Raw genomic sequence first — 27,713 nt, 5'->3', positions numbered from 1 at the left:
ACTTATCATCATGTGACAATCACTGAAGGATCTCTAAAGGATCACATATCCAGCCACAAACCCATGCAATCATGCAACAGCTTCTTTACCGTGTGCTTTTAGTATGGCAAATAAGGATGCAGAAGTTCTTCTTCTATGAGTATGAAGACAATAGACTAACTGCTTCTCTGTTTGAGGTTGTTTCTTCTGCGGTCCTCAAAGCCCATCACATACTACACCCATACTAATCACAAATACTCTGGGTTGGATTTTCGTTTTTTCTCATGATTCTCTTCAACTCATTCTTTGAAACAATTTCTCTTACTAGCCAAAATACAGACACAGCAAGAATACATGCTGGGCACACATGCTATTGCAGTGCAAAAATGCTTGATTACGTTTCAAAAAATTTGCCAGATTTTCTCTCATCCTTAGGTTGAATTTGCTCAAATGATATGTATTTCAGTATGAACTACAAAACAATGGCATATAAAATGCATATACTTGCTAATTCCACTGCATAATACAGTGAAGGATCTTTAGGGTCTGCTTTAGTTATCATGTATTTTGTTTATTTGTTTACTGTTATTTTGATAGTCAATAATTTTCTACTGAATTAGCAGAGGTTTACTGGCTTATCAAAATTTAATATTTAAAATATTAACATACTTCAGTATTTAAACAGTCTTTTTTTTTTTTTTTGTTGGAGATGTAACAGATGTTAAAACAAATTAATAAAACTAACCATCTCCACAAAATATAATACATTAAACTAGTTACACTGACAGCAAGTGTGAAAAATGTGTTTCTTTATATGGTACAGAGGTAGACAGGGATAGAAAGATGGTTGGGTGGAGTAGACACCGTGCTTTGTTATTACACCACCTAAACCAGAATCCTTTAGCATTAATTATGCCACAATGATTTCTACTTCTCTGCACCAAAAAGGTTCATGTTCTTTGCTACACATTCCTTGCGTGGGTACTGAATGGAGAAAGCACAGCAGTAATCTCTTGTGTTCTAGTTAATACTGTCATTAGAATAGTGTGTATTTGTAAATTTCTTCAGGCAACTAAGAGAAGCACAAAAAGCAGAAAAAAGTGGAAGGATGGCTGCAAGCCCACATGACATCTATACAGTTATGTATCCTTTCGGTGAAAAACAGCACCAAATACTACACACTGCATGATACCACTACTGCACTTTTTGTATTCATTTTTTATTACTGCAGAATAGTCCAGTCTGTTCCAGGAATACAAGAATGATTTATTCCATCATTTGCTTTCCATGTGGAAGGCAACTACAGCTTCCCTTAACTTCTAAGACGGATCTTTTCTCCCTTTTCCCCTTTAATCTGACATCATTAGGTCTCTGATGTAGTGGGCATTATACTTTCACAGTCTGTACCCTATGATGTTAAATGGGAAGCCCTGGGAATAAAGCCAAGTTCCAGTGGAGTTCATGTACTCAAACTCACAAGCATACCTTAGTCTGGAATTGGATAAATCACTCACTGGGCTTCTCTAATTTGAGTGGAGGCATTTTCTTCTGGAAAAGCAGAAAATCATACATGTAAACTTACCAGGTGACACTACTAACATTTATAGATGAAAAGACAGTGTAGTCTTTTCCCCCAGCTGGACAAAGCTTACTGTAAACCAAGAAGTGGAAGAAAGTGGCAGGAACTTTTTTGGTCTTCACATGACAGTAACTTCTCTATGTAGCCAAATACAAAGGCCTTATCTTTGTAGCAGTATTCATAAAAGAGAAAATATTACTGCAGAGGTCTTTATCACCACATAAAACACCCTTCTTTATACAAATGTACACTCAAACACTCCCTCCCTGCTTTGCACTGTGGCATCTGTTGAAGACTGTCTTCTGACCCCAAATTTCAAGGGTACCTGTTTATGCTCCCCTGAGAAAGACATAAGGAAAGATATGAAAAAGAAAAACCCAACCTAAAATAAAGACTAAGAAGTTGGAGATCTTCTCTGCATATACTAACACATCTGTGCCTCTAATGAACTTCTAAACTCTTATAATTGTCTGATTGTCTGAGGTACGCTTTTTGTTAAGATTAAGCTCAAAAGCTACCACTGAGCAGCAGCAGAATAGCAGGAACTTATCCTCCCATTCTCTTCCAGCAAGTAGTAGTAAAAGACAAGTGAATACTAGGAACAAAGTTAGCTCCAAACATCAGACAATGTTCCAATGGTCTCCCCTAGATGACATATATTTCATTATTCAAGCATTACTCAGTCATGGCACTCAGATGTTTTGCTATGGCAGAAGCACTGAAAAGTATAAAAAAATGAAGAGTAAACACAGTATCTTAGTGAAACCAACACCCAAAGGAGTCCTGTCCCAGCAGGCAGCATTGCTGCATTTTACTTTTCTATGTTACTGTACATATATTGGTCAAAGTATCCTCACACTCATCATTTACATAGTTGGTTACTTTTTTCCCCATGGAAGTTATTTTCCATCTTTTGCTTTCTTTCAGCACTGAAAATTTGCAGGATAATCACCCATAACCCATGCATTCCTATCTATACTCTCCGTTGATGATTTCCTCTGTGAAATGTAAATTTTCCAAGAGAACTGAGGTAAGTATTACACATGTTGATGTTTTTTCTTATCTTTTTCTGAAACCATGTTTTATGAACAAGTATAATTTCTGAGGACTGTGAAACACTCAGCTGAAAATTTCAGATGTTTTGAAATGCTCCAGTTCCTGGTTAGGCACTGCATCACATATTCACTCAAGGCCTCAAGAATGTCTCCTGAGAATGCTGGAAATCACAAGACAGCTAGCTGGTCAGCTCCTGCTCTTGGCATATGTCAGATGGATTTCTGTAACTGGCGATTTTAAAGAAGCTGGGCTGCAGCTCTTTCACAACCATCTGGCACCCTTTCTCTTCAGTGCACATCATGTTAGGTGAAACCAGAAGCAAGGAATATAGCACTGCCCCTGGGATAATTACATTTCTTTCTCAGCTCCATACTCTTACAGGTGACCTGCTGAATTTTGCAGCTTGATTTGCAGATCCACAATCAGGTCATATCTGCAGTACTGACTGAATATAATTGTAAGACCAGTTACAAATGGAACTCAATGTAGACATAAAGTTTTACAGAGGTCTTGTTGAGCTGTATGGTAGGCATGAGAAATTCATTCATCCATTAAGGAGCATGTAGTACAAGATTCCTGAGCATTATAATCTGTTTTTTATTATTATGTATTTTAGCATGTTGACCACATTAAGATTTCCTTGTCAGAAAAAATACACAATTTCCTATACACCACAGAACATGAAAGTAGTGAGTAGCACAATCTAAGCATACTTTTTTTTTTCCTACTCCTTTTAAGTGCTAACATAAGCTTTTTGGATGGCAGCTCTGCTTGATACCCTACTGATGGGTAAAAGGTAAATTTTACAGCCGCTTAACTATGTTGGAATCAGGCTCTAGATTTGCATTCAATCTTTGTTGATGCAACTGGTTAACTACAGCTGCATTGCTACAAATTTTTCCAAATGCCTATATTCTAAGCAATTCTAAGTCTTCTCTCATCAATACACAGGTCTTTAGACAAAAATACAAAGCAGATCTGTAAACTGTCAACTGGAAACAAGTCACTTCTTCAAATCTATTATATTTGGTAGCATGTCTTGTTACACAATTATTCAGTTTTATTTATCACAGCTTAAGACCAGGACTTTCAACAGAACTCTTTATATGGTTAATGTCCAAAGCAGAAGATATCCAACAGCATCAGAAAAGCAGATGAAGTGTAACATTATTGCAATACATCTGCTTCCATAGACATGTTTTAAAATACAGTTTAATTACATGAACTGAGAGATTTTCAGTAAATAGTTCAGTATTAAGTTCTCAAAAGGCTAGCTAATTCTATCCTGCTAAATCTAAAATTAAATATTATTTCAACGTAGAAAGTTCAGGTCAAGTATGTGTTTGCTTTTATCAAAATTGAGTACTGTTGAACCCTGGTACTAAGAAGAAAGAACTGAAGACTCTATGAAGAATCAGCCAATGGTGCATCACATAACCATCCTTGATCCTACAAGGACTATTTCCTCTACTTCTACTTTCAATTTGCAGTTATCTTCAGATTAAATCTATTATCTTGCAAGGGAAATGTATAATTTTTCTTCAATAAATTAAATGCTGTATTCCTTGACTTAAAAGCAAGTTATGCATCAAATGCAATATGGAATCAGCTTCTTGAAAGCCTATGATTTTCACTTGTGATGCCCCAAGGAGTACGGTTTAAATTATCCTTTAGTACCGTTATTAATAAGCATTCCATTTGAAATTACAAACTCACTCTTTCACCTTCAAAGCTATGGGATGAGGGGATAAAATTAGTTTCATTTTTATGAAACTTCTAGATGCAGGTGCTACACTACAGAGGCTACAAGTTAATCATCAGTTTTACACTGATGCAGTAAAAGCCCACTAAAACTCATTATCAAAGCTGTTTAACTTAAATGAATTTGAGAACATGGCAGATCACAGGATATACAGCAGGATATCTGCATGTCCATGGCCCATCAAAGTTCCAGCACCACCACAATGACTATTACTCTATGGAAGAAACAGTACATACAGAAAGATGTAAACAAATACAGCTCCTAAGATTATTTTGCATAAACTGAACTTGTGAATGTGATAATGACTTGAGCTTAGCCTGAGTAACGAATCTCTTGAAAAGTAGATAATAGATAGATAATGGAAGCTGAGAACCAGTAGCTCAGAGTGTGTATTAGAAACTGATTAAATGTATGTGAAGGGAAAGTGTAACTGGATTCAAGGTCCTGAACACTTGTACCCCTGTACACAACATCTGACTGACTGTGCACAGCATTCATTCTTCCTGTGTGCTGGACTTCCCTGAGAACAGAGGCTCCTGTGTCCAGTGCAGTGAAGGCTGAGTGAATCCAATTATTCATTAAAATTCATTAAATTAAAATCATCCTGGAAAGGCCCATGACAACCAGGGTAAGCAAGAGAAGGCAAGGGAAGCTCAGGTGCCCCTAATGCATCAGGGCCAGGCTGTTTACATAAATGCAGTTAATAGTGGTTGAGGCAAAACAGAGGATACCAATTAACTAAAGAACAATTAACTAACCATTAACTACAGAACACATTGCTTCCTCTGATGGTAAAACACACTGAATGGTAGAAATACTCCACACATTTCATTACATAATTATTTTAATTTCACTGTTTCAAAAATTGTCATACTATCAAGTTTATTTCACAACTCAAAGAAAATTTACTAAAAAGGAGGAGAGGAAATGACAGCCCATTCCACTAAAGCAAAGGCCTGAACTGCTGGGAAAGCAATGTGCTGTATTCAAGGCACAGGTTGCTGGAAGAATTTTAACAGAGTAAGAATCTTTGAATGAATGGAAAAAAGAGCAAGAAGAGGTTGTCCTAACTGCTCGAGAGCCACTATGAAGACCACCATTTAGTGAGAAGTTCTTTCTCACACTTGATCCTATCTGGGTGGGTAAATGCACAAATACCTTTTGCACAGAGCCAGTAAAAAGTATCTCTGAAAGACAGTTAAAGCACAGATTACTGGATTTTGAACTGCATAGTTTGACTTTTTATTGGATGGAATTTAGTATCTACACTGCCATGTCCAGCAACACTAGGCTCCCAGGCTGTGGGCTGTTACTTTGTAAATCCCCAAAAGCTCAGATGGCAGCCCAACACATTTCACTGCAAGACATGAGGAGCCCCACAGGGAAGGTGACTGCATGACAAACTGAAAGTTGAAAACCTGTATAATTTTTTAACAGCATTGCTAACTGAAATGAGAAAAACATTATTTTTCATTTCAGAAATAAGAGATGTTTCCTTTAGCTCCTTCTCTTGTATACTTTGACTGAATCACATAAAGAAAAATTTCATGTGGCCCAAGACCAAAGAGTAAAAAATTTAAAGCCCAGTAAGGTTTCACAAAAACAGGAACAACTAGACCTGAACTGTAAAAGATGCTCTTTTTCATGACAGAAATCCCAATAGTCATTGCTTCCAGTACCAAAAACAAACAAACAAACAAACAAATCATGGAATCGTGGTCAGCTAACATTAATTCCTCTGCTGTTATACACAAAAAAAGAGAGATACAATAAACTAGGTTTTCTGCCACTTTTAAGAAAAGGTTTGTTCAATCTTCAGTTAAACACACCTAGTTTCTTAGTTTCTCACCTAGAGTTTGCCTTTATAAAAGTAGCACTCCAACATAAATCTCTGGGTGTCTGAGATGAAATCTGCTTCATATTTGGGTTGGTGAGTTCTTTGACTAAAGCATAATCACTGCTGAAGTCCAAGTGCTGACATAAGGCAAAGGATGCTGCCACGACAATACTCTCATAGAGCACTAGGTGTTGCTTTCAAGAGTATGGAGAAGCATGAACAAACCTTAAAATGAATTATTTAACTAATAAATAAATAAATAAATAAATAAACAACGTGAGTTTCACATTGTTATTCCAATGGGATCTTCTGGGACAAATTCTGCCTTAAGTTATATTATGGCAAAATTATTTCTATCTACCGTAGCCAGAACATGTCAATGATTTTAACATCTTCACATTGCTAAAGATTTAACCAAATACAAGAGAAGATAAGGATGTGAGTGTGGTTTAATGGACCTGCATGTGCCCAATGTGTTTAAGACATACTTTATGAAATAGGAAATTAGATTATTTGCCTAGCGTCATTTTGTTATTTTTAAATTATCTAATATTTCTCCCTGTCATTCTTCTCTATTTTAATACAAGTTGATTTGCAAGTCAACCACTTGGATATGTAGGTAAAGCTCAGACAAAAGCTACTATAAGGAGAAGAAAGAAACCATGACTGTTACATAATGCTGAATAAATAGTAGCCACAGCCACAAATCATTCAGATGTATTTGCTAGTAAAATATTTCTGAAATTACTGCTTTTATTTTGTACTGTATTTCCAAGTCTTTTCCAGAAAAGTATTTAAGCACATGCCTAACTTAAAGCACATGAAAAATCCCTGGGCTTAATCACATCCCCTAAGTCCCACACATTCTTCAGCACACTGCTGCATCTGGACTTTTACAATAATCAAATGAGTAGAAACTTAATGTATGTTCAGTGTAAACCATGCTTTTCATGTGAAAATGTAGACTTAGTTTTTTAATAGGCACGAAGGCACTAGGCATTTAGCCTTGCAAAATGAAAAAGCTAGAGAAGATTGATTTACTGTCATGTTGTTGAATATTTTGTTTTCATTACAAAACCCTGAGCCCTTTTTACTGAAGAAGAAAGTAAGTCTTCTTATGTTAACTGCACCTGGACACTGTCAAAATCAGAAGCCTAAGCTGATGTACAATCTCTGTGCTATAGGAAACTTGTATTTTCATTTTGCTATCACAAATTGGACAGACATGGACACTTTTGGAAATTTTGTAAGTAATTCTAAGTTAAAATTCAGTATTAAAATGAATTAGAAGTATAGTATTTATAAATTTGGAATTTTAAATGATTGAACAAGTATCATGTCATACAAGCAAAATTCATCTTCAGAGCTTGAAATGTGCCTGTCAGATTCTGATTTATTCTAAGAAAGCACCATTTATAGAGAGATAATACTTTTGTTGGAGTGACTCTCATGTTCCAAATCTTATGTATGCATGCATAGATACAAACCTTTTCTTAGGTGAACAGGTCCTTGTGGAGAATTCAAAGAAGGTCTAAGCTGGCCCCATTTTCAGACCTTGAAGACAATTTTTCCACCTGCAAAATTTTGCCTTTATTTTTTCTAGTGGCGTTATCTGTTACAATACAATAGAAGCCATCTCTGATATCCATATCACATCAGGGCTGTAACATCACTAGTAATAAAGAATTTCATGCTCCAGGAACCCTGGAGACCCCTGTGCAGAAGATGGTATCTACCTTGAGAAAAGTTAATGTAGCTTAAGGCAGTGGCAATTTTTCCAAGTAGTTCTATCCCTAAAATTCTAGTCTGGGGCCTCTCTGGAGCCAGAAATACCAGCAATAACAAGCTATATAGTAGCTATGTGTCAGTCCCTGTCAGCAGTCCAAGGACAGTGTGTGACAGCAGAATATTTTATTTTATTAGTTTTCCTCATCATTAAATAAAGCCCATACTGTGCCTTTCCATTTAAACCTGACATGGTAACATCTTCCAGGAGACAGGCAAAGAGCTAAACCAGAAGAAACATGGCAGTGACAATGACAGGAGCATCTCTGTTTGTTTGCCAACACCTCTTCTCATCCCATCTTGCAATTTTACAAGTCATGGATATTATTCTGTAGAATTCTCTTGGATACATTAAGAGATTTCTTACTGAGCTTTTCAATAAATCTGCTTTCAAATTAGAATTTTAACCAACTCAGAAAAAATGCACATTTCTATTACATGCATGTCAACAGTGAACATTCGTACCTTTCATGCCAAACTATTTCTCCAATGATATGCAATTCACACGACACACAACTCTACTCAGTTTACTCTGCGTGTCAAAATGCATGAATTGCTTCTGAGTGCTGTCTCATTTGGTCTGTCCCATTTGGTAAATGACAGAAATAAAATATATATGAAACTATTAATGCAGTTTTTAAAAAGTGGTGGATTATTATATAGAAATGACAGAATGCTGAAGTGGTAGAGCACAAAGGAAAGAACAAGAAACATTGAGTGTTCATAACAGTTGTTATGTCATATGTAAAGGTCTTACAGCTGAGAGAGAACAACATTGATGTTTCTACCTCTAATTCCTATTAGATGAGAGACAAGGAATTATGGTATTACAATTTATTCCTATCTACTGTAATTCAAAATGGGTGATAATTTTGGATCCTTTATGGCAAACCACATCTCTATGGCAGATACTGTGCCTGTAGAACAGAGGTAGTAAAATATCTTAGTGATTCTCAAAAATACTTTGAAAAGAACGCCTGGATTTCTATTACTTTCTATTACAGCTGAGGTGAAGTTATGGCATTTTTCTTAAATGACTGATTTTAATTAAAATCACTCATTAAGAAAACAATTTTTTTCTTACTACATCTGTAATTTCTTCACTTACTGATCTTAAATGTTCCTTGCTCTCATAACTGAAGTATTTGTGCATACTGCCAGCATTTCATGACCAGAAGCTAGACCAGATCACTTCCAGATCACTTCCAGATATCTCTTTCAAGAAACATCACTAACCTGAGACGATTAATTGCCTGTAATATTCCAAGTCCTATAAATACTAATATAACAGAGATAAGAACCACAACATGCTATGCTGCAATGCAGAAAAGTGAAACAAAGCAGGTAAAGTGTTTAATTTTAATTTCTCTGCAATTAGCTCCAGCCAAAGTGCTAGCAGGCTGCCCACCCCAGATATGAGGAAGGATAAATGCTGCAGGTACAGGGCTTGGGCAACGGAGAAATAGCTGCAGCTGAAAACTGATCTGCAAAGGGATCACATCTGACAGCTTCACACATTAAAATAAAACAAAAACGGGGAAACAACACTGTCCAAAAAAGGTTGCCAAGGATTGTCCATCTGCAAGTGGGCCATAAATGCAAGTAACAGATATAACAGTCTGTACAATCTGATAAAAAACAAATAACTTACCCAGGGCACAAGGGGGATGATTGTCCAAATGTCACAAAAATAAAAACCTGTTCATTCACGTTTAGCTTCACATCTGCTAGTGTCCTGTCCTACAGCACTGCAATCTATTGTTTAATTCTAGGTTAAAATGAAGTAATCTAAATATGCAGGCTGTTATATAAAAGGGCCAGGGGATGAAATTACACCAGTTTCTAATAAGGCCCTTTGAAACCTTAAACTAGCAAGTTAGCAGCCAAATTGTTCTTCTTCTACTAATACAGACTGAACAGAAAGTGATGACTAAAAGAGACAAAATAAAGAGTGTAAACCTGTAGTTCTCAAAATCCTAAATGTGTCTGCTATACCGAAGCACAACAGAGGACTATTTAGGTGCTAAAAAATTATAGTTTTATTTATCATCTTCAAGATCAGTCTTGAAAAGCTTTTTTTCCCTCTTCATAAATACAAGATGTGTAAAATTTCCTTCTTTTCCATTTCAAAACAAATAGAACTTATAACATAGCGTCATCTGTCCATGTAAGATCAATTGATGTGGTTTTAAGTATTCTTTCACTTGGTAACCAGTAGCCTGAACCTGATGACAAACCTCACACCAGAACATGAAAAGGATCATTTGGTTATTTTCTTCTATCTGTGCAATACATGTCTTACTATTTTCCTCTTTTTCACTCAGAATACTATTAACTGATCCTTCCCACAAATTAAAAGAAAGTCCTATGCATAGATGTACAAATATATTCTGCATCTAAATTGGAAAGGAAAAGAAAGTTGTGAGCTTTTTTGAACACATACCCACCCTAGAAAGTACAGTAGCATGATATGCCTCATCCCAGACTGCTCCATGCCAGCTGCAAGGATCCACTGGATCTCAGCTGCACCTGATGGAACCCAGCTCACCTCTGCATCAGCTAGGAAATTGCATCATTTTCCTTCTGGTCTTCAAAATAGAGCTATTCACTATTCAGTTGTGAGTAAAGACAGGAAAGCCAGAGTATAATAAACTTTATTCTTATTCTGACTCTTTTTCTTGCTGAATGGTCTTGATTAAGACTTGATTCTCTCATCTCTTCCACCCAGGAGAAGGCAAGGAAAGGAGGCACAAGAGGTTTCCCAATACAGAGGCTCTACAGCACCAATTAGGGAAGTAGATTGACTTCTGATCAAAAATAGGAAAAACAAATAAATTACTGACATAATGTGTATGTATATATAGATATCTATAACATCTAATCAAGCTGGCATCTCAGAAAACAGCAGGTGCTCAATTCAGTCAAACACAATTCTTCAGAAGATCTGAGAAGAGAGGAGCACAGATCATTGATCTGAGACAAAAGGGGAAGAATTTATTTCTCATAAAATTTTATCTCAAGAGGGATACTGTGGAGTTGCTCTTGGGTATGATCATATAAGTTTCACCTAACTGAAATACTTTCAGGACAGGAATCACCAAACTAATAATTTCTTATTGGTGTATTTTTTTTAGTTAAAATAATAATAGTGATTTCAGACTTACGGAGAAGACTGACAGAATAAAAGCTACACTACAATATATCATGCCTCAGGAAGATGATCTACTCTCAAAAGTTAGAATAATATCCTTTCTTTAAATAAAACTTAAAAAAAACCAAAAAAACTTGAAAAATATTCTTATTCGCTATACCAAGGAACTGTGCCTGGCTTCTTTTCCCAAGGATGAAAGTTTCTTTAACATAATTCCCAGGGAAATTAATCCAATAAAGGAATCTTTCTCTTCAGAAAACTCAACTGTCCATCAAACACACCATGCAAAAGCAAACACCTTCTAACCCATCTCAGCTGCAGAGAAAGGCAGTCTTTAAAGTAACCAAGGACTAGACTATTTGAAACCAAGGTATCAACACAAGTTTGAGCACAGGTCTTGCCCTCATGCTTATTCACACAATCTAATACACATGCGGTAGAGGCTAGTTCCTTATGCGCCATGAATTTTCATGATCTAAATATTATGCATGTGACTTCTGAAAGACATTTTGAGGCTGGAATTAAGTACTTGTGCTCCCTGAACACATTAAGAATTAGAAATCCTGCCTGATGGGCAGAAACTGCCCAGAGCTAACCAGTATAAAACACATTAACCAGTACAAAACAGCACAGCTACAGTTGAAGCAGATACATCTGATATCTTCTTAGAGTTTAAACCACTTAAACCAGCAAAGCCTCCTGCTTCCTGAGATCTCTACCCCACAGACATGCCCTGTTTAAAGAACTAAGCCAGAGACACTATTTTCTTATTTGGAAATTGGCTGAGAGAACTTTAACCATGATGTAAGAGTGAAATGGCTTTTGAAGTTGGGAAATGAAGGCTTAGTGCCTGCTCTAGGCAGAAAGGCCTCACACAATTCCCAGGACTCTGCCCAAGCTCTTGGTGATACTTTAGTCTCAGCACCCACCTGGATACAGGGAGTGATGAAATGGCTCTCCCACCCATTACCTTCACGTTCTGACACTGTTTGTGAAGAGTAAGAAGAATAAACTTGTCTTGAATCATGACTTTTTGTGACACTAGCATAAAGACAGCAAATCCTACCTTCATATGCAACACAGCACAGATTTCACCTCAATTTGCAATCTGCAGACCATTTTCACATGTAGCATAAAGCTAGAAATTATGAGAAATTATGAGAAATACTAGAGAGATCAAACTATGACGGGGTAGTAAAATTGCTTCTAAAATATGCATTTATCAGGCATCCAGTGTTGCAAAAACATTTTAACTACTACGGAAAGATGTTTTTGCAGTAAGTTAAACTGGCTCATCTACCTCCTATTAATAACCACACCATGAATACTCCACAGAAAAATTGTTTCACAGACTGCAAGAGATGAACTTCTGCCTAATCTTTTATGACTTTTATAAAACTTTATTAAATTATGAAGCCATGTGGCTTTTACAGGCCCTAAAGTTTTGCTTGGGAACACTTTAAATACATAAATATGTTCAGCTGTCCCAGGTAGTGCCACCATGAGGACTTAAGACACTGTTAAGTCTTTCCAGTCCTGTACCATTTAAAATCAGTAATAAAATTCTAATCCAAGATAAAGTCTCAGATAGGAGCTACCCAGCCAGGAGAAAAGTACTCCTTATTAAAGAAAATTACTGACCTTTTAGAAACACTGCAACTCTTTCCACTTCCTTGCACTTGTGTTACCCCAAAAGTCTCTAATATATATATATATATATATATATATATATATATATATATATATATATATATATATATATTCAGACAGGTTTATTGCATGGATAACCTCCTTTAGCATGTCAGAAATAGGAATAATAAATCTCTTTGTTCATCTTTAGTACACTAAGTCCAAGTGAATCATAGGGATCATGGTACTGGCAAAATGTGTCCCTATTGTAAGCAGTAAGAAACAGCAGAAAACTAAGATGCTAAAAAAAGCCAAATATATTGGATGGCAAGCCCAGATAGTTTTGTATTTGCTCAGAGCCTGCTGTCTCCTCAGAACTGCAGTCTGGTGGTGGGGAGATCTGGAGCTGATATCCTTAAAGGCAAAGAAAAATAAGAAAGGCAAAACGAGAAGAAATGTCCACTACATTTTTCCCAGAAACGTTGTCAGTGAAAAGAAGAATCTCTCTCTGAAATGGGACAGGGGGATAGATTACCAGGTCTCACAATCCCCTTGAAATCCAAGAGAATCCTGAAAAAATTAATGTATATCATCTGCCACAGTCTGACCATTTGAAATATTTTGCTTCTGTTTTAGGTAACCCTTATTTTGGAAAAACTGACAGACCACTGTGGAGATACATTTTAATGCAATTATTTGAACAAGGCATACCACTGTTCATATTTCTAACATTTTATTCTTCCAATGTAGCTTAATTATATCCCTCTAACAATTGTAGTTCCGCAAAATCTTACATAACAAAGATCTTGTTCCTTTCAACAGGGGAAAAATATTAAAACCACCCATTCTCTTACTGCACAAACTAAAAGGTTTAAAACTAGGAGCTTGGAAGATTTCCCCAGATCCTACTATAATTTTCAAATCCAAAGTAAAATCCTTTCACACAACTTGGTTGAACAGAGTTCAATTTATTCCATTCAATTTAGCAACATTTGTACTTACTGACTGTTCGCTTAGATCCTGAGAGTCTTCCATTGAGGTTATTCACCTTTCTTTTCCTCCACAAGCAGAAATTACCTTCCTTTCAATTTACAGCTCAGTAGTCTAAATTAAAAGAGAAGATTAAAAAACAACATGTTAGTCTATGGTCCTCTAAAGCAAATCTGCAATAAACAAACATCCTAACTGAGGTTGTGGTTTCACTAAAATCTGAAGCAAAGTTCCCATATGAAGACTAATTTAATGTAAAGTGCTTCAGCACCTTCAGTATTATTTTGGGAACTATCTAAAATAGTTTTTCTCCTTCAAGAGAAAAAACAGCTCTGAAAACAAACCCATAAAGAATCTAAAATGTTGAATACAGGCAGCTGTTTAAGTAGTCAACAAATGATAACCCATGAGAGAACATCTTAGAAAGACAGTTATAGAAGAGAACTGCTTAATACACATTTAATGATAACCTCTTAGCCATTAAGTGTCTGGCATAAAAATAGGTTATTATGCAATTATCAGTGTGAAGTCCCCTCTCTAAGGTTCATTAAATTCCTTGAGGATTAAATTAAATACACAAAGTGGTTTATAACAAGTGGCTCCCTGAAAAGTGCTAAATAACATACATTATCCTAATTATCTGCTATGTCTATACCTTCTCTAATAGGGTGAATCATTCTCATCAAATATGAAGATCTTCAACAGGAAAATTCTATTTTCCAGGAGTTCTGCCTCTGAATGATCATGGTAACCCTAACTATAAAGCTACATGATTATTTTACAATCTCCATTCTCAGAAAAGATCCATTTTGGACTTACACAAATTTGCATAATTTAGAACAAAAAAACCCAAAAAGTGACAGGGATATTTCATATATGCAATAATCATATTATTAATCAAAGTTCATGTTGCATTAAAAAACCAATACATGAACATACACACTTAAGAACCCAAACCTCCTGGATTTGCTTATCAATATTACCTAGATTTGTTTATCAAGCAGACGCCACAAGGAATTACCTTGGACTGTGCTCAATAATATAAACATATCATAGATCTCTGGTTTAAATTCTGACCAGCAAGCACTAATAAACGCAACCGAGGTAAAAAACATGTACAGCTGTATTGGCATTTGCAGAATATTTGAAAGGAGCCAGAGCCATGGAAGCTGTGTGGAACAACCCATGGCACCCACATATTCTCACCCACTGCTTTGCATTGCCCTTTGAATACCTCCTCTCATAATCTCAAGTGCCATTTACTTGCCATACCTCCACTTACTCCCCAAAACGTAACTCCCAAAAATTCATTTTGTTTTGCATTGGATATTTTCTAGAACACATATAAATGTACAGCCTCAGTCTACTTTGCTTTCAAGTTTCACCTGTATTTTTCCTGCCACCAAATGACACCTTCCTGTTTTTCTTCCCTCTTGCCTAAGTTTCAAAATTATTTACATTCACATTTAATTAATTTTTGCCATTATGTAACATAAGGAAAAGACATACTTAAAAAAATAATGTTGCATGTATTTTATTGTATCATACAGCTGAAAATAATTCAGGTTTTTCAAAATGGTTTTAATCTCCTCTCAATATCAGAGGGATCCAAGGCATCGATCTTCCCCCACAATGCCTCCACCAAAACGGTAATCACTTCCCATGATTTTTGTGGTCAATGTGGAGCCCTCTCTCCTGTATTTGTAAATATCTTCTCCAGTTTTTGTTCAGTGAAGCTAAAAGGGGAATTGAAGGTTTTCTTACCCACTATAGGCAATTTTCAGAAAGGAGCCTGCCATGAGCAATGGATATTTTAGGAGAAAGCAGCTCTACATGGCACTGCCTGCAGAAGTCCAAATCAAAGAAGGACTCTGCAAACACAGAGATGATTTTTTATGACTATACTAAAATATTCCATTAATAACTAAAACATAAAATCTGCTTTGATTTAATTAAAAGTTTGTGGTGTGTTCATGTCATTGCACTAGCAAGATTGCTCTCAGAAAAAAAAAAATTGTCAAAATATAAAATTTGTAGCAAATTATTTGACTAGTTTCTAAGTACACTATAATCCAATACTGACTGAAAAGTCAATACCTGGCTTGCATTCAAAGTAAATGCTCTAATTCTATCAGTCGGACACTGAAGGTGGCAGATACTTCACTTTCTGTATAAAACTCAACTATAACTCAACTACAGAGCTACATCAGAACAGACAGACCCATGCTTCTTTCCCTATGGATGGATGCCTAATCAAAGAACACTCAGATCAACAGATGGATTTCACATTTTCAAAAAAAAAAAACCAGCAACCCAGTGTATCAAAATTTTAAATACATCCTGATGACACAAATCCAATAGGAGTTTTACTACTAAGAACTGCCAATGATTCACCCACAGTATGTGTTGTGTCTCAAAGTTCAGGTGGGTGTATTCACTGGAATATGTAATTAAATATGCCACTCGTATTAGTCACCTTCTAAAAAAGACTAACTTTCATGAATTTTCAAAGTTACTTTACTGAATTGCAAGACAAAGACAAGCTTCTTTAAGTCTTTGTAGAAATGCAAAATATGTTTAATACATGCTAAATTGTAAGTTTCCAGGGCACTGCTGTTCATCTTTACACTGCCTCAAAATTCAGAAGTTCTTACTGGAAATGGAGCTTTTTGAAATAAAATTCAGAAATAATATTTTATCAGTATTATTCTACCTATCAACAGCTAAATTCTGCTGTATTCTGAGCCCAGTTAAAGTGGCTGATCATAACCAACTGCTAGCACAAAGATTTTTATAATGGCAGTTATGCCAATTGCACTTAGACCAAATCCTTTAGGGTTTAGTTTTATAAATTTGTAAAAGGGGAGAAAAACCATTAGAGAACTCAGTGATTTAAATAAGACCAACATTACTCCCTAATAAAGATATAAAATTAAAGGATAATAGTAACCTCGTGCTGTTTTATGAGGCAATAATCCAGTTACCAATTCAACCTTGTAGTTTATTCCATCAAGAGAACCAGATTAAAAACAGAGGGAGGGAGGGCACTCTTATCCCTATTATATTGCAAGTGTTTCTAACTGGGTTTAAATATTTTAAAAAGAGTTGTTAAAAGTCTTAAACTCACAGACAAGCCAGAATGAAGAAAAATGCCTGTTTCTCCTCTTTATCCACTGCTTGCAGATGTGGCTTTAAAACTGATGAAGTGTTTTATGCTCCCAGATAAAAATTTTACCTTTCTAAGAAATGTCTTAATTAGGAGGATTCCTGACTTTCCTCATCAACAAATGCATTTAAATCTAATTTTTTATTTATTTGTTTTTATCTGGGGGAATAAAACACTTCATCAAATTTAAACTGCAACTTCCAGACTTGACCATGAGGAGAAACATGTGTTTCCTTCCAGAGATACACCCATAAGTTAAAGAAAATAAACTACTTGAGGATCTGCTGCACACTGCTTTATAAATGACTGAAAATGTAATGCAATTTCATTTTCTATGGGATGTCTGCTATGATCCTGTACTGCAACTTCCACAAGCTCAAGACAGAATATGAAGCTTGGGGACCCACAGGTAAAAACCAGCCTTAAAGCACTTGACAGTTCCCAAGAGGCTGCTTCAGGTCCTCCAGTTGGCCAGACAGGAATACCGATCTCCAAGAAGAATCCATCATCTGGAAGAGGAGTTTGGCCATCAGACAAAAAAAATCTCCCCCATTTCACTTCAACAAAATTACTTGGGAAGAAAGTCCTCTCTTCGGTCTCTCGGAATTAGTCTTCTGAAATTAAATTCAGGGACACGGGGAGCTTTAGCCTCAGTTTCTACCACATTTTTTTTCACATTATAATAATCCTGGGCACATTTTCACATGCTTTTTTTTTTTTTTTTTTTTCTGTTTTATCTAAAGAATACCTACTTCTACTGAGATTTTATCACATGATGCTTCCTAGTTCTTCCGAGGCTGCATCATGTGATGCTCTGGCAATATAGTTCAGAAATTTCGTGATCCCAGGCAAATATACTATACTCTTTTACACATTTTGAAATGTATTGGTAATAAGCCTAGCAGAAAGATGCTGCTGTGGTTTACAAAATTCATTCAGCCACAAAAAAAGAACTCATTTCTGTCACAGCCACAGGTTGGGAGTCAAAATGTTAAGAGAGAAGTGATCACAAATAGAGCAATTTCTTATTTTCTAGTGCTCTACTTCAGAAACCTGTGATAGTACTAATACTTAGTGCTGATAGCTGCCGCTGAATTTATGCAGGATGTGAAACCAGTAAGTGAGGATGGGCTCCAGGGCCCAAACTCTCACAGTCTTTCAGGCAAATCTCACTTTGGGTTTGCACCACTCCTACAGAACATCTGAGTAGAATAAAGCACATTCAAGGCACTGTGAAAGATTGTGCAAGGCAGGTAATGAGAAAATTGCTTTAGAACCAGTACAAGAAACTAGTGCATATGCACTGCAATCTCATTAAATTAGATTATGTCAGGATATTTGTTTCCCATGATACCCATTTCTTTGAAAGAGCAAGGCAAAGGGTATGGGCAATAACAAACAGGCTCTGCCTAATATTCAGTAATTTCCTACCTAAAAAAAGTCCTTCTAGTTGTCTGTATGCCTATCACAAAAAGTCTCACGTGAAAAAGAAAAAATATAAATGTGAAAAAGATAAATTATCCTTTTAATTTCCTAAGTTAAAAGGAAACCAAATGCTGATTTATTGGAACTTCAACTTTATCTGCCAAACAAAACCACCCTGAGAGTATGACCTTTTCAGGGACATGTACTCTTCCCTGAGGAAAACAGGCAGGTGAACAGAAATATATTCAGAATTTCTAAATTATTTTAATTCTCAATTTTTTTTTCTTTCATTCCAGAAGGATTTTTGCTGAAAGCAGAAATGGCTCAGGAATTTTGCATGTGTATTTAGGTTTAGCTGAGGCCCTTTCCTTAGCTGGTGTCTATCTGATATCAACATGAGTGAAAAAAGCCTAGTGAAAAATTCCTATTTCATTATAGAAAAAAATCTTACTCCACAGACTAGAGAATTTATGAGAATATAGACTTTCCCTTCCTCCTCTTCTAATACTTTTTCCCTTCCTTGGGCCCTGCTCTGTGGAGGGTTGAATATGGCTGTCTTTCGATCAGTCTGATTTCAGTCCGCTTTTAGCTTGCTGAGGATGAGTTTTACTCTCAGAGAAGTTTTAGAGTGTTCTGGAAGCCTTTGTAGCACATCCAGTTCCCACTTCTATATTAATGGCTTCCAAAAAATGGAGCTAGCTCCTTCCTCACCCAGAGCCCTCGGTATGCAGCGGAGAGGACAGCAAGCCATAACATCATGTACCACCAATTTTAGCTTCAAGCATTTCCAGCAAGCCCTGATTGAAAGAAATAATCTTCTCTGGGTTTTGTGTTCTGCTGAGCACCTGCCTACATAGATTTGCATTTGCAGATGCATTGCTTAAATAAAGAAGGTAGATTACTCCTTATTTTGAATAATATTAATAATGCTGGGATTTCACAGAAGAACTCATGCAATTTAACACAGATGAATATCCAATTTTAGCCTCATACACTGTTGCAAACAGGGAAGAAATACAGCAGGAATTTCCAGGATGAGCTGAAAAGCAAACGGACCCACCCAACTGCTTTCTCTACAAATAGCCCTCATTTTCACAGTAAATCCTTGGGTGACAGTGTACAAGTTATGTGGAGGGGGCTGTGCAGGGCACCCTTTAGGATCCATTCAGTGTCCTCATCCCAGCACATATCCAGCATGGATGTGCATAAGAACATGCATATGTTTAAGCTGGGTAGGTAAATGGTGTCTATTTTAATGTATATAGAAAGTGTCTTTCTGAAACCAATAAGCTTCAAGGTGCAATGTCAGACATGAGATTTAGGGTCTTGCTACAATCCCTGCTGGAGATGAAATAGTGTTTTTCCTGCTAACATAACATTTATTTTCAGATCTTGGATTAGAATGCATGTTAAGAACAGGAATGGGATCTTCCACATCCACCACACATTTACAGTTCTAAGCCCAACTAGTTTCCTTTTACATTCTCCCTCTCCTGAAAAAAAAAAAAAAAACAAACAAAAAACTGTAACTGTGACATAATTTGTTTTTTCCATCTTCCTTTCTGAGCACATGAATTCATGCCAGACATTAAATACAGTAATCAAAACAGACAAAATTTTTGACTTTCATGCAAGTCACTATACATTTGTAAGATACAGTCTTGCAAATTCTGCATAGTCTTCAATGAATATTTATATAATTGTCAGCTTAGTGTAATTTGCTTCCTTGAACTGTTTTCTGAAGGGTGGCATTGCTTGTGTAGCATTTATGGACATTTTATTCAAGAAAAATTAAGATTGTCACTCTGCATCAGGTACTTCTGACTTAGAAACAAGTCACAGCACCACAAAACCATTTGTTACCAAAAGCAGGCACCAAGACGAAAAAAGCAGACCCAGACCACGGTGTCCCTGCATCAGTTAGGAATGTGAACCAGGTAAGAAACAGAAAGAGTCTGTCAGATCTGCCTGCTGGTTCTACCATCATACAACAACGAATAAAAAAGTGGAAACCAGAAAGACTTCCTGGCAAATGGCAAACAACTGGAAGCACTGGATCTCATTTACGTTAACTTTGTAAAAGAACAAGTTGGTGCAGCATTTATCATTTGCAGCTCTGGGTTCCAACTTTACAGGTCCCCAAATATAACTAAAACTGATTCCCTTATTCTTCCTACCCCTCCCATCCCATACCTGTGTAATGAATAAGAACTAACTTTGAGAATTTCAGAATACAGAATTTTAACCTCAACAATACCTCCCTTATCCTGGCAATCTACAACACACTGTGAAGTTACTAAGATTGAGACCAGAGCTACAAATCCACTGATGCCTGGGGACTTCCCAACTGTGAGACATGCAGCTACACAGACTTCATCTATCTCATTCCAAATTCCAATTACAGAATTTTCCAGAGAGAAATGAATAAAACTAATGCTGATACTGTTTCTGGCCTCAATTTATAAACAAATCTAATCTAGAATCCCACTGTGTTCCCCTAAAAATAAAGAGAAAATAAAGGTGGTTCCCAGGGAAAAGAAACAATAGGGAGAATGATTTTGGTTTTTAATGCACTGCATATTTTGCTTAATTTCTATGACAATTTTCTTCTCTTTTCTGTAGAAAATGGCTGTGAACAAACAAAAGAAAATATTTCAGTTATTTATAAACAAGCCATTGACAACAGAAATAAAAATGCTATACTTATACTACACTGTCAACTCGAAAATATTAATTATTTCTTATTCCCTCTCTCTAAAAACATGCCTAATTTACCTTTTACACATTAAAAAACCCTCAAAAACCTTGTGGCACAAAATAAGCATAAAATAACAATAAAGGTTATTTTTTAAACAGAAACATTTTAGAATTTAGGAGATCCTAAAAATGAGCATATCCACAAGGTAAAAGCAGAGCAGTTTCACAAGGCTGAAAAACTTAATAGAAAGAATCCAGCCACATGGTATCATGAAAGCTGACAGCATCCTACCTATTCATCCTACCTGCTTGAAAAATCATACCACAGTTTGTAGTGTGTATTCAGCAGTATGAGGATGCAATCAGAGTTACTGTTGAAGTTCAAATACTTGCTAGGCATACTAGAAACATCCTGTTGAAGGACGAAGTTTGCAGCATGCCCATCCTTTTTAGGTGTGAGAGTCATTGCTCAGCAGCTGCTATTCCTGTTACTGCCAAGTGTCTCACATGAAATTCTTGAATGGAACATTTGGAAATGTCAGAAAGAAATACAAAGTAAACTCACTGAGAAGAAACGTGGGTACTTTGGTTCCAGTTTGGTAGAAGAAATGAAATGTTTTTCTTAACTAAAGTTGACAGTAACTCCTAAATATTGCATTTTAGAAACTGTTATTTTTTCATTCCATTAAAAATGGAAAACGAAAAGTGTGAATGCAGAACTGTCACAGAATACGGAACTCCTTCTGATGCCAGCATGCAGCTCAGGTGCTTTCTGACAGAACAGAATAATTATTACTCACCAAAACTAACACTGCTGCACCCCAGCCATCAAGTCAAACTGAAACCATCAAAACACAATGACTGAAAGTAGAAAATTTTCTATGTACTACCTTTGTCCAGCACAAAGAAAATGCAAAATCCCACACCAGATGTCCTGTGTAATCTACATTTTTATGCTGCTGATTCTCACATGAGCTCTCTGCACTCATTTCAGTTCCGGGCCCATCAGCAGTCCTCATAGGCACTGAAATGTTGTGACATCCATGGAACAGCTTGCAATCCTAGAGGCAAATCTCTTTTACTCTGAGCCAGCAGTAAGTGTGCAACACAAAGTGATTGTAAAGAACAGATTTCAACTAAAACAACTGCTTTGACAATACACCCTTTACCACATTTCCTAATTTAGATATTTATTAGCTGTAATCAAACTATGTTACATTCTCCTTTGGACAACTAAAATTTGTTAATTCCCTGGAAGAAACATTTTCCAGTGTTTAATTACTATTCTGGTCTTAAATCTGAAACCTCCGATTTTTTAAGGCTTCCTTTCTAAAGCTAAGAAAGGGTACAGCTTTGCAGTAGTAGCTGCACCTATACTACCTACACAGCTAATGTAACCCCTCTTACTCTGCTGAGTACATAGTTTAAGTTACTACTCCTTTTTTCAGTTTTAATACCATCATTATCATTTTCTATGACCTCCATTTGTTGTTTTGTGGGTTTTTTTTAAATAAACTGCTGGCTTGTAGTGAAGTACATACAGTTTGCTTGCTCTCAGTTTGCTCAATGAGCCAGACTACTCTCATCAATCTGCTCTCCTCATTATTTTCCCATCTCTCAGTCTTTGTAGTAGGAGTACTTTAGGCATTACAGTCTAACTACACAAGTATAAGGAAGTTTGTAAGAAAAATATCTTTTATTAGGTCAGCAGTTGTTCTAGTCAAGGGTATTACTTCTTGTAGAATTTACTAATCTTGGTGTCACTGGTAAAATAATAAATAGGTTTTGATTTTATGATTGCCCCCTGAAAAACCCTTTATAATAACATGCTTTTTAAAGACTCATTAACAAGTAACTATTTGTGAATTCTATGCTTCAGTTTGCTGTTTAATCCATTTCATTTGTGCCAAGTTGATTTTGTATCCTTCAACTTTATTAATCAAAAAGTCATGTCAACTCAAGACAGACTTACAGAACTTTATTACATCACTACACTTATCTTTGGAACTCAAACTTGTACTCACATCAAAAATAATATCACTGGTTTGGCTTGCTTGAGTGTTCATAAACCCATGATGCAGTATAGTACGCATATTTCAGTATTATATGGGAACAACATAAAAAAAGGCATTTGGAACATGATAGCCTGTAAGTTAATACTTTGTGACAGTGGAGACTAATAAAAAATAGTTGACATAAATTAAGCACTTGTCTACAGTGACAGCTACGTAATGGCCACTTCTGAGAAATTATTGCACTTCTTTCCCCGGGAATAGTGATAAAAGAATGCAGCCTGTCACGAGCGCTGCAGCCCTTGGCAGTGACGTCCTACTTCTAGTGGAGCTATGCTCCGCCTGTTCCCTGCAAGCCCAGCTTTTGGACAGCAGTGCACAGATCTGGAAAAGTTCTGTCATCTGGTATCATGTCTGAACTTCCTTCAAGAAAATCGTAGCTGTCCCCTCCAAAGGCCCCAGTACTTTCCCTATTGTTTTAACTTGCACGTGTATCTGCCAATTATTTGCCGCTACTTCGATTTTAGTCAGAAATCCCTGCATCAACACAACCGTTTGATCAAAGACCAAGGGATCATTTTTGTAGACAATGTTTTCATTCTGAAAAATTCCATCTATCCCACAGACTTGACCCTACACTTCAGTTAATAGAGGTGGCAGATTAGGTAACGGAGACTGTGGTTCTGCAGCTATTTCTGCAGCACCGCTGCCAGGCTCAGCAGCTCGGGTGCTGCCACTCATTCCGACCTTTGCCTCGCTGCCAGCACAGCTGCTTGTGAACCACAGCAAGAGTGGATCCAACTTAAACGAGTGGCCGGCAGAGGTGGGTTAAGGGGCCGCTTTAGAAGCGCTGCCACCAAATGTGAAACCATGGCTTCACGCTTTTCTGTCCTCTACTGCAGGAAAACAGAAGGAAGAAGGACTTCAGATAGGGTTAGCCACACATGAGGTTACTGCTATTGATGCTTATATGAACCAATACCCCTAGATAATGATGTAAAAACAGAGCAAAATGCTGGATCTCTTCCTACAGACCTTACAATCAAACTATTTTAGACTTAGTCCTGATTTGACAGCATCTCACAAGCTGTTGTTCCAGTGCTGGACTTCCTCCAAAAAGCTGGGCAGTTTCACAACTACCAGGGAGCAAACTCTTCTGTTTCATTTGTTTTATGCCAAAAATTTGACTGCTCATCTAGCCCTTGAAGAAATCATACTATCAGTCAGAAAATTGGAAAACAAGCTGAAACATAGCTAACTAGATACCAGAAATTACTAGGAAATACATCATCTAGCTTTTTCAGCTGAAACACCTCAGGTTGCAGGTAACTCCCAGACATACTGCTGCAAAGTGAGCACAGGATTCAGATGGTACTTTGAACAAAAAAATTGCTTTTCTCAAGGTGCAATTAACTGAAAAAATTAACTTGAACATTATATTAGAGCCTTCTACCATGCCAGATTAGAATAAACATAAAATTAGGTGGCTGAGTGGAAAAGTACTTTCATCTTCCTCTTTGGAAAACCTACCACAGTCTAAATCTTGCCCTGGGGTAGCAAGAAATGTTATTTTCAAGACCCTATCCCAGATTATAATCACTGAATTTGTAAAACCTTCTATATAATTCAGCCTTATTAGTTCTCAACTTCACAGTTGTCTGTGCTAAGAAGACCAGAACAGAAATGCTAGGTTGAGTCTGAGTTGCATTGCTAGAATTTGGCAGAGGAAATGTGCATAAAGTCCCTGAGCTGTGCCTGGTTTTGTGAGACCACGTCTATGCTGGGACACATGGGAGAGTTGGAAGAAAGACCTCATATGCAGCATGATGTCAGGATGCATAAACTGAAGTGTACAGAAGCTGGTTTAGCTGCTCTATCTTGGGACTAAGGTAAACTTTGTTTTCTGTGATGTTCTGGGGATATACTACAATGAATAAAAAGAAACATCCAGATAAGATTTAACATGGACTTCATGCCTTAGCATCAAATAGCCTTAGCATTAATGAAATGTCCCTGAACAACCTAATTACTCATTTCTTTGAATAACAAAGTTGCCTTAACAGAATTAAAAGTATACAGACAATTAGCAATATTTCTAACTGCATCAATTTCAAAAGTACATTTACTGGAAAAGGCATTTCTATGGTCATTTATAAAATGTTACAAAAAAGAAGTTTGAACATAGGAGTGTGAAAATGCCTTGAAATGGAAGAAAAAAACATATAATTTGGACATTTATATCTAACTCTTTTTTTTTTTTTTTTTAACTAAGTATTGCAGCATCTCTGTGCATTGTATGTGTGATCTCACACATACAATGTATATTGAAATACCCCACCAAAAGAGCAAACTGAACTAAGAATAGAGGACTAGATACTCATCTGGCATAATGTGAGACCACTCCGGTAATTTCAGCATTCCTACTCCAATTTGCAACAGCTAAGGATCTGGCACAAAACATCAAGTTAAGTTTCCAATTACCTCATGCACTAGCATTGATTTCAATAGTTATATACACATAGTCATAGAGGAGAATTATTTGAAAAATTGCAAACTCAGCTCTGTGTTTCTTTTACTTTTATGGTCTAAATCAGACCTTCATGGTATTTTAATGTAGCATTTTGTGGTTTAATTATATATATATGTCAAGAGCAGAACTAGCTACTCACTGATCTACCCAATTAAAAAAAAATGGCAGCAGTAATTTTTTACACTGCTGAGAATGTGAGCTTATACTGGGGTCACACCACAATAGTATTTCATTTTAATGCTGCCAAAAAATCTAGTGCATACTAACTAAATCACATAAGTAATAATCTAACACCTATGCAAAAATCATTAAAAAATCAACCAAAAATCAAAGCTGAATATTTTTCAGGTTGCCTTGGGAGGTCTTTTTTTAAATTTTCTGCTCCAAATTAGTCAAATTTTGTATAGTCCAGCACAACCCTAGTGCAAAGAGAGTATCCCCAGTCAGCCCAGGCAGACTGAGTTCTTCAGAGACAACATTTAAATTACATCCAACAGAACTGCCCTCCGCTGTAGTTCTACAGACAGCTGCTCAATGAGAAGTCACTGTAATAGTATTTGTTTAGTTAATTCTAGGAAAAGGACATAGACCTCCAAATTTATTTATACATAGAAATCCTCCAAACTACTCTTGAAATCCATGGTAATTGCAGCCTAACTCAAACTTTGGTGTCTACTACCCAATCCTAACAGCCTAAAACCAAAAAAGTCTCACTGGCTTATGGTGTGAGAAGCTCTGAATATAATCACTAGTCATTATAATCTTCCCTTGGAGAAATAAGGAAGTTTTTAACAAATTGAAAATAAAATGCCTAATCTTTAGTATTCCTCAGACAGCCATTAGCATTTGACATTTTGCTCAAATGCCTAATGACTAGCCTATACAATCCTGTGACTGAAACTGCCCAGTGATCCCTTTCAATATAGGATAATCAATCATCAAAGTAATTTTCACTGTTTAACATTAAAACAAAAAGACAGTCAGATATTTGATGCATTTTTCAGGCTTAGAGATAAAAATAAGAAAATTCTTTAAAATAGCTTTTGCCTTTTAGGTCCTAAATTACAGACATCCCAAAAGCAATCCTTCTGGCAACATTGCAAACTGCAATGCAGACTAAAAATGTGAATTTTATTGCCTTTTCAAATAGATTTTATTATTTATTTGACATATGAGCACTCTTCTTATCTGAGCTTTTGCATTGCAAAGTACGTCCAAGTTCCTTTAACCACTTCTGATTTAATGACAGATTCAATAACACTGCAACAAAGAAGAGTGGAATTGGCCAAAAATTATTCCATAAAAATCTGATTTCTATACAGCAATGTCTAAAATGTCACCTAATACATACAAGTAAATCAGAAAGTTTTTAATGTATATTGTAAAGCCTGAGGCTTTGATAGGTAAAACATCTACTGACTTTAAAAAAACATAATTTATTTTTAATAACCATTTTTATTTAATTTTCCAAAGAGAAGCAGTTTATACCTTCAGTAGAACCATGCCCTGAAATCTCAGGGGTGATAAAAAGGCCATGCCAAAGCTGAAAGGTTTCGAATATCAAACTATACTATTATGTCAGGGTCAGCAAGATCAATTAGCGCTTTTCAATGACAGAAAAAGGTTAAGTTGGACACACATTTACACAATATTTAAATTAAAAAAAGAAAAATAGCACTTATTAGGCATATTTATAAACCTCTAGATCAATGACTGAATATCAACACTCTTCTTCCAGTTGCATACCATAAATGCCGGAATTTTTTAACACAAAATATCAAGACGATTACAGATATATTAGACAGCAGAAATACTACTGGATTCTCAAGCACAAAAGAAAAAGCAAAGAGATCTGAGTGTTGCTGCTACCAGGCTTGGTTTTGTGGTGAACTTGCAAAAAGCTTTAAAAATACTTGACCAACTTGACATATGTCTGTCAGGCTGATGTCCCTGTCTTTTTCCTGCAAACCCTGACAGTACCAAAAATGAAAACCAGTGAGCAAATAAACCTATTCCTCTGCTCAGCTAAAAAACAAACCTAACCCCACCCCCCAGTTGGAAAATACTAATCTGTAAATTAACTCGTTCAAAATTTTGAAAAAAGCAAATGTACAC

General features: G+C 36.3%; 1 protein-coding gene across 14 annotated transcripts in view; it reads right to left on the bottom strand.

Annotated features, from left to right (window-relative positions):
- Positions 1-27,713, bottom strand: part of EYA4 (EYA transcriptional coactivator and phosphatase 4) — a 139,664-nt gene that overhangs the window by 107,987 nt on the left and 3,964 nt on the right. For 13 of the 14 annotated variants that reach the window (XM_030267959.4, XM_030267960.4, XM_030267957.4 and 10 more), the window contains exon 2: positions 13,781-13,882. In XM_030267959.4, the coding sequence (XP_030123819.2) occupies positions 13,781-13,813 (33 nt within the window). In that variant the 5' untranslated portion in view covers positions 13,814-13,882. Of the gene's footprint in view, positions 1-13,780; positions 13,889-27,713 lie in introns of those variants that run through there. The other variant, XM_072926912.1, reaches the window with a different exon arrangement.

This window comes from Taeniopygia guttata, chromosome 3, assembly GCF_048771995.1.
Source record: "Taeniopygia guttata chromosome 3, bTaeGut7.mat, whole genome shotgun sequence".
In the NCBI taxonomy this organism is placed as follows: Eukaryota; Metazoa; Chordata; class Aves; order Passeriformes; family Estrildidae; genus Taeniopygia; species Taeniopygia guttata.
The sequence above is the reverse complement of the archived record's forward strand: the minus strand, read 5'-3'. Positions and strand labels throughout refer to the sequence as shown.